A 13,527-nucleotide genomic window follows, 5' to 3' on the forward strand; every position below is an offset into this window, starting at 1 on the left:
TCAACAACATAAAGCCCAACATATTCGTACAGCACGGTAGCACAGTGGTTAGCACATTGCTTCACAGCTCCAGGGTTCGATTCCCGGCTTGGGTCACTGTCTGTGTGGAGTCTGCAATTTCTCCACGTGTTTGCGTGGCTTCCTCCCATCGTCCAAAGATGTGCGGTTAGGTGGATTGGCCATGCTAAATGGCCCGAATTGTCCAAAAATGTTAAGTTGGGTTAAGGGGATAGGGTGGAAGTGTGAGCTTAGGTAGGATGCTCTTTCCAAGGGCCGGTGCAGACCCAATGGGCCGAATGGCCTCCTTCTGCACTGTAAATTCTATGATTCTATGATTTTCAGTTGTGACGAAGAGTCATATTGGATTCAGAATGTTACTGCCCTTCCTCTCTCCACAGATGCTGTCAAACCTGCTGAGTTTTCCCAGCACTTTCTGTTTTTATTCCAGATCTCCAGAATCGGCAGAATTTTGCATTGATTTCAGGATTGAGGTATTGTGTCTCAGTCAGAGGGACCAAGGGGGTAAGATGGGCCTCTTGAGTAGTGAAACAATGGACATCATCCCTGTCTCCCTCGGTCCTTTCCTGGCATTCACGTTTCCCTGGTGGAACGTTTCCAATGTGGAAAGTTGCCCAGGTGTGTCCTGTACACAAGAAACAGGACTGATCCAACCCAGCCAATTACCGCCCTGTCAGTCTACTCTCCATCATCAGCAAACTGATGGAAGAATTCACCATTCGTGCTATCAAGCAGCACTTACTCAGCAATAACTTGCTCATGAACGCTCAATTTGAGTTCCGGTAGGGTCACTCAACTCCTGACCTCATTACAGCCTTGGTTGAAACTGGACAAAAGAGCTGAATGCCAGAGGCAAGGTGAGAGTAACTGCCCTTGACATCGAGACAGCATTTGACCGAGTATGGCATCAAGGGATCCTAGCTAAACTGGAGTCAATGGAAATCAGGGGGAAAAATCTCTGCTGGTTGGAGTCATATCGGGCACAAAGGAAGATGGTTGTGGTGGTTGGAGGGCAATCATCTCAAATCCAAGACATCACTGCAGGAGTTCCTCAGTTCCTCGGCCCAACCATCTTCAGCTGCTTCATCAATGACCTCCCTTCCACCATAAGGTCAGAAGTGGGGGTGTTTGTAGATGACTGCACAATGGTCAGCACCATTCGTGACTCCTCAGATAATGAAGCAGCCCATGTCCAAATGCAGCAAGACCCGGACAATATCCAGGATTTGGCTGACAATTGGCAAGTTACATTTGCACCACACAAGTGCCTGGCAATGACCATCTCCTACAAGAGAGGATCAAACCACCGCCTTTTGACATTCAATGGCATTACCATCGCTTAATCTCCCACAATCAACATCCTGGGGCTTACAATTGATCAGAAACTGAACTGGACTAGCCACATTAATACTGTTTCTATCAGGGCAGGTCAAAGACTAGGAATCCTACAGCAAGTAACTCCTCCTGACCCCTCCAAAGCATGTCCACCATCTACAAGGCACAAGTCAGGACTGTAATGGAAAACTCTCCACTTGCCTGTATGAGTGCAGCTCCAACAACACTCAAGAAGCTCAACACCATCCAGGGAAAAGCAGCCCGCTTGATTGCTCCCCTTCCACAAACATTCAAACCCTCTACCATCGATGAACAGTGGCAGCTGTGTGCACCATTTACAAGATGCATTGCAGTAACTCACCAAGGTTCCTTAGACATCACCTTCTAAACCCACGACCAGTGCCAACTAGGACAAGAGCAGCAGATACCTGTGAACCCCACCACCTGGAGGTTCCCCTCCAAGTCACCCACAACCCTGACTTGGAAATATATCGGCGCCTCTTCACTGTCACTGGGGCAACATCTTGGAACTCCTTCCCTAACAGCATAGTGGCTGTACCTACACCTCAAGGACTGCAATGGTTCAAGAAGGCAACTCACCGTTACCTTCTGAAGGGCAGTTAGGGATGGGCAATAAATGCTGGCTTAACCAGTTACGGCTACATCCCGTAAAAATGATTTAAAAAGGAGTTGAAATGAAATGATTGCTTATTGTCAGAAGCAGGCTTCAAATGAAATTACTGTGAAAAGCCCCTAGTCGCCACATTCCGGCACCTGTTCGTTGAGGCTGGTACAGGAATTGAACCCGCGCTGCTGGCCTGCCTTGGTCTGCTTTAAAAGCCAACTCTTGAGCCCTGTGCTAAATCAGCATTAATGAATCCCTACACTATCATTGCAACAGAGCAGACATCACTGCAAAATGTGTCATGCACTCAGTTCATGCCATTCTGTCCCTACTGCATGCCTCAATGGACTTCATCACATGGCTCCACATGAGCGTGGCCACTTGTTCAATGGAAGAGTTCCTTTGCTCACACATCTGAGATATTGTGGTGTTCCTGTCATGAATGTGCTGCCCCATTTTTATTGCAAGGGCCCGCACTGGCTCAGGAAACTCTTACCTATATCCACACATCCCCTGTTGCTGTTTATGGCCCCTGAGTCTCAGCATCTCTGTCAGGTAGAGCATAGATGGAGCTGTCACCTGTCCTCCGAGGGAATGCCCACAGCTGCAGCTGCGTCCTCCTGTGTGGCGTGATGCTCACCCTGCGCTTGAGGCCCCACAGAGGTGCTTGCAGCTGCACTGGTGGAGGCTGCGCTTGACTCCTGGGGATGGTGGACCCACAAGAGTGCAAGGAGCTCATGGGAAGGTTCACAAATGTGGTTGGGGAAAGTTGAAACTAAATTGGCAGCAGGGTGGGCATCAGCATGTAAAAGTGGAAAAGAGGAATAAGTTGCATAAAAAGAGTGTTAGACAATACTAAGGAAGGATGTAATACCGTATTAGATAGGGGTGGAATAGGAAGGGCTTTGAGGAATGTAAAGACAGGATCACAATGCATATGCTTAAATGCACAAACTGTGGTGAGTAACTTGGTGACCTAAACCACAAATAACCATATGGGAATATGATATGTTGACAATAGCAGAAACATGGCTTAAAAATGGCGACGGCTGGGCACTTAATATTCAACAATATAGTCTTCAGAAAAGAGAGAGAGGAAAAACAGGGAGGTGGATTGGCAGTAATGATTAGGGAAGACATTGAGACATTGGAAAGAAAGGGTGTCCTTGAGGAGGCAAAGCCAGGGTCCATTTGAGAAGCAAAAAGGGCAAGAACGCAATACTTTGGGATATTTTATAGACCTTTAACTAATGAGAAAGAGGGATAGTGGAACAAATCTACAGGGAAATCACAGATATATGGCAGAATATATTGCGCTAAGTGTCCAAAATTCCATGATAATCTACGATTAACCTAGGACAAAAGTTCAACACAATATCGTGGGCCGAAGGGCCTGTTCTGTGCTGCTGTATTTCTCGTCTCTCCAGAACTATAAAGTGGTGATACTGAGGGACTTGAATTACCAAAATATCAATAGGAATAATGTTAAAATAAAGGGGAGGGAGGAGGAGAAATTTCTGAATTATGTTCAGGAGAACTTACCCGATCAGTATGTTCTCAGACCAATTAGAGAGGAGGCATTGCTGGATCTAGTGCGAGAAAATGAGGTGGGCCAAGTGCCTGTGGGGCAACATTTGGGAAAGGGCGATCATTGCATCATAAGGTTTAGATTAGTAAAGGAGAAGAACAAGGAATAATTTAAGAGTGAACTTTGAAATTGGAAGAAATTTCAACGTCATGGCAAGGGAAGTCGCCAGGGTAAAGTGGGATGGGAGACTGAGAGGAAAAACCTGAATGGAGCATTGGCCGATCTATAAGGAAGAGATGTTTCAGGGACAGGCTTTGAACATTTCAACAAGAGAAAAAGGGATGGAGCCATAAACAGGCTCATTGGACGATGAGGGGATCCAGATTATTATGAAATAGTAAATGGAGAATGTATGATGAATTTCATGTGAGTTGCTGAACCGCGGGGCGGTCCTTCCACCAGAGACTGCTGCGAAAGTCCCTCAGTATCCCTTCATGATCAGACAAACCTGGTTGCAGCCACATGGATGGCTGATTGATACCCTTTATGTGGGGCCTGCTGCTTCTAACTCTGGCCTCCTGATTGGACCTGCTGCCTACAATTGGACAGATATTATGGAGGAGGAGCAGTATTTTGTCTACTCTTGAAAATTAAATGGACATTACACAATGACCTTGAGTGGGGAGTGAGATCCAAAATTGGTCCTGATGTCAGGGCCAAAATCCAGCCAGTTATCCGGGTGCGTGTGTCTCCATCTGTCTTCCCGACCCTTTACGTTGCCAGATATGGTCTGTTTTTACTTGCAATGTTTCTTAGCTTCCCATAAGGTTCCAATATTCCTGTTGCTCTTTTGCTTCAGGAAAGTTCCGTTTTGTCTCTTCCGGTGATTGTACTGTCCAGTGATGGGCCATTCCTGTTCCATTGCTTTTCAGTGGGGATTGCACAATGATCAGGAGGATCAAGTACGGTACTTGCTGAGGTTCAGAGGGAGGGACCACCTCTTGCACCTGGTGAAGGCACGGTAAGCACATCTCTCATTATAAAGACACAGTGACACAAGGATTGCCATCCACACTCAGTCTGACCTGCCTGTGATCCCATACTGCAAAGTGGTTGACCCTTAACTGCCCACTGAAATGGACTAGCAAGCACACATTTCAAGGGCATTTAGGGATGGGCCTTGCCAATGACAGCCGCATCCCATAGAAGAATTCAAACAAAAGATTTATGATAGTCTGACAAAAGAGCCAGAGGGAGCGTTGTTTGTTACACAGTGAGTTATTATGGACTGGGATACACTGCCTGACATGCAGTGGAAGTTGATTCAATAAGATCTTTCAAAAGTGAATTTGCTAGATAATTGAACTGATTTAAAGAAATACAATGTGATGTGGAAAGAGCAAGGAAGTGGAAGCACTAATTGGATGACTCTTTTAAAGAGCCAACACTGGCAGGATGGACTGAATAACCATCTCTGGTGCTGCTTGATTCCATCGTTCTATAACTGGAACAGATGCTGGGTATACACGCCCATAAGGAATTGATGCCCAAACCAATTTTATGGTGGATCCTTGCAGCCAGCAAAGAGAGGATTCTACATTCAGTGCTCGATTCTTATTGACATCCTGGAGGTGAATGAGTATGTGTGTATGTAGATATGTGTACATACATGTGTGTGTCTGCACAGGTGTGCTTCCGTGTATTTGTGTGTGTGCATGCGTGCATGTGTATGTACGCACGTGTGTGTGTATGTGTGTGTCTGCACATGTAGGTGTGGCACTTGTGTGTGTGTATGTATGTAGGTGTGCGTGCATGCGTGTGTGTGCCCGTGTTTGTGTGTGCATGCACGTTTGTGTATGTGCGGGTGTGTATGCATCTGCATACAGTGTGTGTACATGCGTGCATTTGTATGTAGGTGCGTGTACATGTGTGCACGCACGTGTTTGTATCAGTGTGAATGTATGTGCATGTATGTGTGCATTTGTGTGGATGCATGTGAGAATACCTGGGAGCAAATTGCAAGTTGAATGTAATTCTGGCCTTCAGAAGTGTGTCTTTAATGATATAAAATTATAGAATGACCTTTGATGCAGCTTTCTAACTAATCCCACGCCACGGTAATATTTTCCCTTCCAAGTAAATTACCAATTTTCTTTTTATAAATTTAGAGTACCCAATTCATTTTTTCCAATTAAGGGACAATTTATCGTGGCCAATCCACCTACCATGCACATCTTTGGGTTGTGGGGGTGAAACCCACGCAAACTCAGGGAGAATGTGCAAACTCCACATGGACAGTGGCCCAGGGCCAGGATCGAACCTGGGATCTTGCGCCATGAGACAGCAGTGCGAACCACTGTGCCACCCCGCTGCCCCTGTAAATGTTTGAATTACCTTTGAATTTACTTCCATCGCTATTTCAAGCAGCACATTCCAGACCATAACAACTTGCATTACTGAATGCATGTTCACTTCTGGTTACTGACCCTCATATCTCTGGAAACAGTTCCTCATTAATTTCTCAGTATATGATTGGTGTTTATGACATATTAAACTTTGAGACGAGATTGGATTTTATAACCATTCTCTGAATCAGCTTCTTCCACATAATGAGCACACAAATTATTGAGAATGAACCCATCATATAATTGGAAGATTTGTAGATATTTTATGTCCATTTATTTGTGACAAAACAAGGTAATATGAATTAATAAGTAACTTTGTGATAAGTTCGGCTGTAGGTTTGAAACAGGCAGTGACTTTAGAATGACGGGCTCGGGCAGATCAGAGTTTTACCACTGGCTTCATGACGCTTTCCACAGCTCTACAGAACAGGTGAACAAACAAACTACACAGAGCTTTGCTCATTTTTATCACCTGAACTTGAAAATATTCTTCACAAAGAACCGGGATGCCAGTCTACACGTTTAAAAATAAAATTGTTAGAAGCTACACATCTTCATACGGAGCATCTGTCCTCAGGAAGCAGAGAGAATATGTCCGGGCTTTGTGCCTTTTTTTGAAAAGACCAAAAGCATGGGGCAATAATTCCCGGTTAAATTATTCAAGGCAATGCCTTGACCAATCGATCGACTTGCCAACCAATCAACACCCCGTTTCGCATGCAGAATAAATTATTGCTCCCTTTGAAATTTGGCATTCTAGCATCTGTCCTGATGAGTGCAAGACAAAAAACTTCGACAGTATGTCTCTTTTTTTTGACAATACTCAATTTCTGTGCTACCCAAACTATTATTTGAATTATTTGATCAAACTGAATGATGGAAACAGGCTCGATGGGACGGAATAGCCTGATCCTGAGGTGGCACTAGCCGACCTGGCAATGCGGTCATAGAATCATAGAATAGTTCAGCACAGAAGGTAGCCATTTAGCCGATTGAGTCTGTGTCTGATCTTAGGGGCTGGTTTAGCACAGGGCTAAATAGCTGGCTTTTAAAGCAGACCAAGCAGGCCAAGCAGCGGGGGGTGCAATTCCCGTACCAGCCTCCCTGAACAGGCGCCGGAATGTGGCGACTAGGGGCTTTTCACAGTAACTTCATTTGAAGCCTACTTGTGACAATAAGCGATTTTCATTTCATTTCATTTCAAAAGCCAGTCCAGCCCATCTCAATCCTCCCACCCTTTCCTCTGCCTTGAAACTACTTTCTCGTTCAAGTATTTATCTAATTCACTTTTAAAGGCTTGCACTTTTACAGGAGGTGGTGACGCAGTGATATTGTCACTGGGCTAGTAATCCTCAATTTGAATCCCACCATGGCAGATGGTGGATTGAATTTAATTTTAAAAAGTCTCGAAATAAAAGCCCAATGATAACCATTATTGTCAATTGTCGTTAAAAACCCCTCTGATTCACAAGTGAAGGAAATCTGCGGGGACATGCGTCACAGGGCTTCACATCCTTCCTCACATTATACCAAATTGAAAATACAGTTGCGGGCAGATGTCCCCTAGCTTCCTTTTTAGGATTTGGAACACCCTAGCGTTTAACACCGGCGGTGCTCTAAACAGCAAGGTCCAACAAATTACAAGATCTTAATGATTATCCAGATAATCTGTTTTTCTGGGATGAACATCAAAGGCAAAATAATGGCCAGAACCCCCCCCCCCCCCCCCCCCACCCCCCACCCCCGCCACCTATCTTCAAAATATGTCATCTTTTACATCCACGTGAAGGGGAAAATTACTTAATATCTCCTCCAAAGATTGGCCCCTTTGCCAGCACAGCATCCCTTCAGTACAACACTTGGAGTTTTAGAATGTGCTCAAGTCTCTGGAGTGGGACCAGAACGTATTAACTTAGAGAGAAGAGTGCTCTCTACTGAGCCCGAATAGAACAACTTAATCACCTCACTGAACATTTAAGGATAATGAGTTGTATGTTATTCCTTGTCAAGCAGGTGGTGGGACGTGTTATAACGCAGATTTTCTTTGTTTCATTTCCTCAGAGATCTGTTAACCAAGACCTACAGCGAATCGCACTACTTAGCGGATGGCTCCATGGTGACGGAGGGACGGCACCATCTGGTGAGTCTTGAGATTAGCACAGAATTACTTTGTACTTATCAGCACACCGACAAGACATTCAGCCCAACTTCCCCGTGCCAGTGCTACTGCCCCATACAAGCTTCCTCTCACCTCACCTTGCCAACATACTTGTATATTTTCCCAAAGGCTGCCCTCATGATTCACTGGGTTAACTTTAGAAGCAGCGGAGTCATGTGCATTATGGAGATCGTCAGGCCTGTTCCCTGGATTGTGCGGCACTTAGTCATGGAGGTGAAGGGGGAAGTGCCAAATGGCCTCAACGTTCCTGGAGTCCCTAATCTAGGGATGGGGGAAGAGGGTGGGAAAAGCGCCCTGTAAATCCCAAACCTAATCACTGCCAATCAATTTGTGGGGTGATGAGAGGATGTAGGGGATGGGGTTCCAGGAGTCCTACTCCTGCTATTAATTACGTTCAATCCCTGTTGGCATTACGGGCGGCATGGTAGCATAGTGGTTAGCACTGTTGCTTCTCAGCTCCAGAGTCCCAGGTTCGATTCCTGGCTTGGTCACTGTCTGTGCAGAGTCTGCACGTACTCCCCTTGTCTGCGTGGGTTTCCTTCAGGTGCTCTGGTTTCCTCCCACAGTCCAAAGATGTGCAGGTTAGGTGGATTGACCAAGATAAATTGCCTTTAGTGTCCGTAAAAGGTCAGGTGGGGTTACTGGGTTACGGGGATAGGGTAGAGTTAGGGGGTTAAGTGCTCTGTCCAAGGGCCAGTGCAGACCCAGTGGGCTGAATGGCCTCCTTCTGCACTGTAAGTTCTAGGATTCTATGATTCATTGCACATGCGTTGATGATTGTGGTATCTGATCGTGCTCCTCTGTGATGAATCTCGTTGCTGAATAGCTGAGTTCACACCTGGCTGCTTGGAGGAGGAACTGGAGAGTAACCTAACTTTGAAGCAAAGCCGTGGAGAGGTGTGAACATCTGGAAAGCGAATGGAAGAAAAATGTAATTTATCAGTACATATATCTATTAAAGTAAGCACCAACATTGTGAGGGATGTAAGAAGATGTAAGAAATTAAATTGCCTTTAGTGTCCAAAAAGGGTAGGTATGGTTGCTGGGTTACGGGGATAGGGTGGAGGTGTGGGCTTAAGTAGGGTGCTCTTTCCAAGGGCCAGTGCAGACTCGATGGGCTGAGCGGCCTCCTTCTGCACTGTAAATTCTATGAAATCTATGAAATGCTCTTGGACAATCGAAGCATTAAATCAGACACTTCTCATGTTTCAGAATCACTGCTGCTACACGGGTCTCGTTGAGGGAGTAGAAGACTCTTCAGTGTCTCTTTGCACCTGCCAAGGTCTCAGGTATAGCCTCATAGTTAAATCAATGAGTGAACCACACAATCTGATTCATTAAAAGGTTCGCTGTGGCCGATTGGTAGAACTCTTGCCTCCAAATCATAAGTTCTGAAGGGTTCTAGCCCCAGTCCCGGCTGACCCTCTAGTGAGGTGTTAAGGGAGTGCTGCACCAGAGGTGCTGCTTTTTCAATGAAATGTTAAAGCAAGATCCCATCTGCCCTCTCGAGTGGCTTTGAAAGATCTGGCACTGTTTCCAAGAAGTACAGGCTACTTCTCGCCGGTGTCCTGGTCAATATTTCTTCCTCAGCCAAGATCACTGAAATAGATCGCTTCACTATCGCTTTGCTGCCTATTTGTGGGAGCTTGCTGTGAGCAAATTGGCTGCTGTGTTTCCTCGATAACAAGGGTAGCTTGCACGTCAGAAATGCTTCATAGGCTGTATCAATGGGACATCCAAAGGCGATGAAATGTGATTACATAAATGCTGGTCTTTTCCTTCTGTCAACCCAATATCTATTCGCCTTGTCCAAAATTAAGTTTCTGTTTCTTTGAGAACCTACGAATGCCTCTTTTTGCAGCGGTTACCTATCGATTGGAGATCAGCAGTATGCCATCGATCCTGTGCAAGGCAGCAGTCACAACCACAAAGTGAGCCGGCTGGGGCGCATCCGCACAAAGAGGCACCTTTCCCCATCCCCCGAGAAACTGGTGGTGAGGAATCAAGGTTGACCTTTCATTTTAGAAGGGGGTAATGAAAAGCAGAGAAGCGATGTTATCATGAAAAAAATATACTGCGGATGCTGGAAACCTGAAATAAGAACAGGAAATGCTGGAAAAACCCAGCAGCCCTGGCAGCAGGTGCGGAGAGGGAAACAAGAGTTAACGTCTTGAGGCCGGTGACTCTTTTTCAGAGTTAAAGGGAGGGAGAAATTTATATTCTATAAATTGCGGGATAGCAGCTGGAGCAAAGTAGTAGGTCGGTGATAGGTTGGATTTGGAAGAGATTGCAACAAATTTGTATCGAACAGGGGACGCGTTAAAGGCAGCGTGAAGAGACAAAGTGGCATAAAGGTAAGATAGAATGTGAAAATGGGTGAACACATTTCAGTGCTCAAGTGATGTTACACTTGTACAGGAGAGTGAACAGTTTTTATCTCCATAATATAAGAAAGGTATGGAGGCAATGGAGAGGGTGAAAAAAAGCCCCAGTTAGATAACTGTACTGTGAGCAGTTTTGGACACCACACTCAAGGCCTTGGAAGAGAGTGTAGAGTACAGATTTATCACAATGATAATAGCCCATCAAAGTTTAATTGCAAGTAGAGATGACACAAAGCATGGCTGCTGTGGTGATATGCATCACTGTAAATGCACAAGGGGTTAATGTAGGTACACTGCAACTAGGTAAACACTAGAGGGAGCACCAGAGACATCATGACACGCAGACATTCAACCAATAGGTCAGTAAGATAGGACACAACCAACGGGCAATCAAGACACACCCAGAGGTGACACTACCACAAGAGGGCTACCCATATAAAAGGACAGGGCACACATGCTCTTTCTCTTTCCATCGGCGACACTCAGAGAGACAGGGGCAGATCAGGAAGCATCACACCCAGCACACGGATTGGAGCAGACTGGTTAGTTAGATTGAGTTACTATAGTAAGATTAGCAGGAGAGTCGAACTCAAGTAGGAGAATTGCTAACTGTTCAATAAATGTGTAAAAGCTATCTCCAAGTCTGAACCTTCCTTTGTCAGAGTATACATCAAGGAAGCAGCTTATGCTACATGAAGAAGCATAACACAACAGCTGCGTCTCCAGGAATTGAGAAGGTTAAAAGGTGATTAAGAACAGATAGAGTAAATAGAGAAGAACTATTTCTGCTAGTTTGGGAGTCTAGGACTGGGGGGTGATGGTTGGCTAAAGATTCGAGCCAGGCAAAAATGGTAGACGTTTGTAACATTACTCAGCAAAGGACAACTGATGGTAGAATCAATTGTTAATTTTAAACCTGCAAATAGATTTTTGTGAAGAAATGTATTCAGAGATATCGGGCAAAGGCATGTTAGATCACCGATCAGCCACAATTTCATTAAATGGCAGAACAGGCTCACGGGGCTAAATGGCCTGTTCCTACGCTCTTATAAATAGCTTTTGAAAGTGGCGTAACTACTTTCAACTGGAGTGTTTAATTTGCTTCCGATAGCAGTATGCTTGTATTCAAAATCCACCTGAGGGTTGGAGTACACAATCGAGGCTGACACTCTGTGCAATAGCGAGGAAGTTCTCTCCTTGAAGCGAGAAATTAAATTGAGACTAGTGTGAACATTAAACAGCACCATCATCGACATTTGTGTTAATGTTACATTACTGTTTGTGTGGTGTTCCAAAATGGCAGCATGCTTACTTACATGTGAGCAGACACTTCAGAGTACGTATTGTTTTGTATATTTATTGGAGGTGATCATCGCTGGCTAGGCCAGCATTCATTGCCCATCCCTAATCGGCCTTGAACTGAGTGGCTTGCGAGGCCATTACTATAGGTCTGGAGTCACAGGCAGACCAGCCAGTGATCAGATGGGTTTACACCCTGGTTTCATAGTCATCATTAAACTTTGAATTCCAGATTTTGTATTGAATCTGCCATGGTGGGACTTGAATCCGTGTTCCCAGAGCACTAACCTGCATTTCTGGTTTACAGTTCCAGCGATAATACCACTGTGCCATCACCACCTGCCCCGATATTTGTATGTGGCATGTTTTGGGTGTCTGAGAGACATGATAAAGCTTCTTATCAGTGCAGACTATCCTTCCTTTATGTCAGTAAGAGATTAATGGGGACATGGCATTCATTATTGTGTTCTTTCTCTTCATCTTTCTCCTCTTCCTTCTTTCGCAGAGTCGCAAAGCCAATCTCAGCATCGAGCTCTTCCTTGTGGCTGACAGAGAGCAGGTAATTTTTTTTTTCATTGGAACTTAGAAGAAGGCCATTCATCCCCTCTATCATTCATCAGATCATGGGAAATGTGTGCTTGAACTCCATGTCCCTCAACAGCCATCCCCTTCACCTTCAAAGAACTTTGTCCTGATAACTGAATGGGTAAATGCAATGCCTGGTTATAGTAACCGAATATACAGATGGGACCAGGTTTGATTCCTGGTCTGAGTTCCCTAAATTTGGCTTTCGCACCCAACGGTGAAAGACTTTGCTGGGGTGATGCAGGGAGGGGAAATCAGTAAAAGTTCTCGTTTCAAATCACAACCCAGTTAGATTGGATTGGATTTGTTTATTGCCACGTGTACCGAGGTACAGTGAAAAGTATTTTTCTGCGAGTAGCTCAACAGATCATTAAGTACATGGGAAGAAAAGGAAATAAAAGAAAATACATAATAGGGCAACACAAGATATACAACATAAGCACCGGCATTAGATGAAGCATGCAGGGTGTAGTGTTAATGAGGTAGGCCCATAAGAGGGTCATTTAGGAGTCTGGTAACAGCGGGGAAGAAGCTGTTTTTGAGTCTGTTCGTGCGTGTTCGCAGACTTTTGTATCTCCTGCCCGATGGAAGAAATTGGAAGAGTGAATAAGCTGGGTGGGGGGGGGGGTCTTTGATTATGCTACCCGCTTTTCCCAGGCAGCGGGAGGTGTATAATGTAATGTAAATGTAAATCGCTTATTGTCACGAGTAGGCTTCAATGAAGTTAATGTGAAAAGCCCCTAGTCGCCACATTCCGGCACCTGTCCGGGGAGGCTGGTACGGGAATCGAACCGTGCTGCTGGCCTGCTTGGTCTGCTTTAAAAGCCAGCGATTTAGCTGAGTGAGCTAAACCAGCCCCTGTGATGGACTGGGCGGCTCGGCTGCTGAAACATAACTGTGTGGTCAAAGGGGCACTGGGGACCCTCCCACCAGATGAGAGAAGAAGCCATTCATGTGGCTGAGAGAAGCTATAGTTAAAGAACCAGAAGTTTAAAAGTAACAAGCAAGGTTAGATAGAGCTAATACAGGCTGAGGTTTTGTGGGACTAAGGTATTGGGAAGGACAATGAAACAATCAGCGCAACTTAGTTCAGGACAGGATTTATGAGACTATGACCTAATTTTCCACGACAGATAGGGAGCTTTGTTTTTGCAAACTTATACATTTTG

General features: G+C 45.1%; 1 protein-coding gene across 1 annotated transcript in view; it reads left to right on the forward strand.

Moving 5' to 3' along the window:
* Positions 1–13,527, forward strand: part of LOC119963851 (disintegrin and metalloproteinase domain-containing protein 12-like) — a 47,204-nt gene that overhangs the window by 12,500 nt on the left and 21,177 nt on the right. The window contains exons 3-7 of the mRNA XM_038793205.1: positions 4,439–4,527; positions 7,973–8,051; positions 9,303–9,379; positions 9,952–10,084; positions 12,279–12,332. Of these exons, the coding sequence (XP_038649133.1) occupies positions 4,439–4,527; positions 7,973–8,051; positions 9,303–9,379; positions 9,952–10,084; positions 12,279–12,332 (432 nt within the window). The remainder of the gene's footprint in view (positions 1–4,438; positions 4,528–7,972; positions 8,052–9,302; positions 9,380–9,951; positions 10,085–12,278; positions 12,333–13,527) is intronic.

This window comes from Scyliorhinus canicula, chromosome 3 (assembly GCF_902713615.1).
Source record: "Scyliorhinus canicula chromosome 3, sScyCan1.1, whole genome shotgun sequence".
In the NCBI taxonomy this organism is placed as follows: domain Eukaryota; kingdom Metazoa; phylum Chordata; class Chondrichthyes; order Carcharhiniformes; family Scyliorhinidae; genus Scyliorhinus; species Scyliorhinus canicula.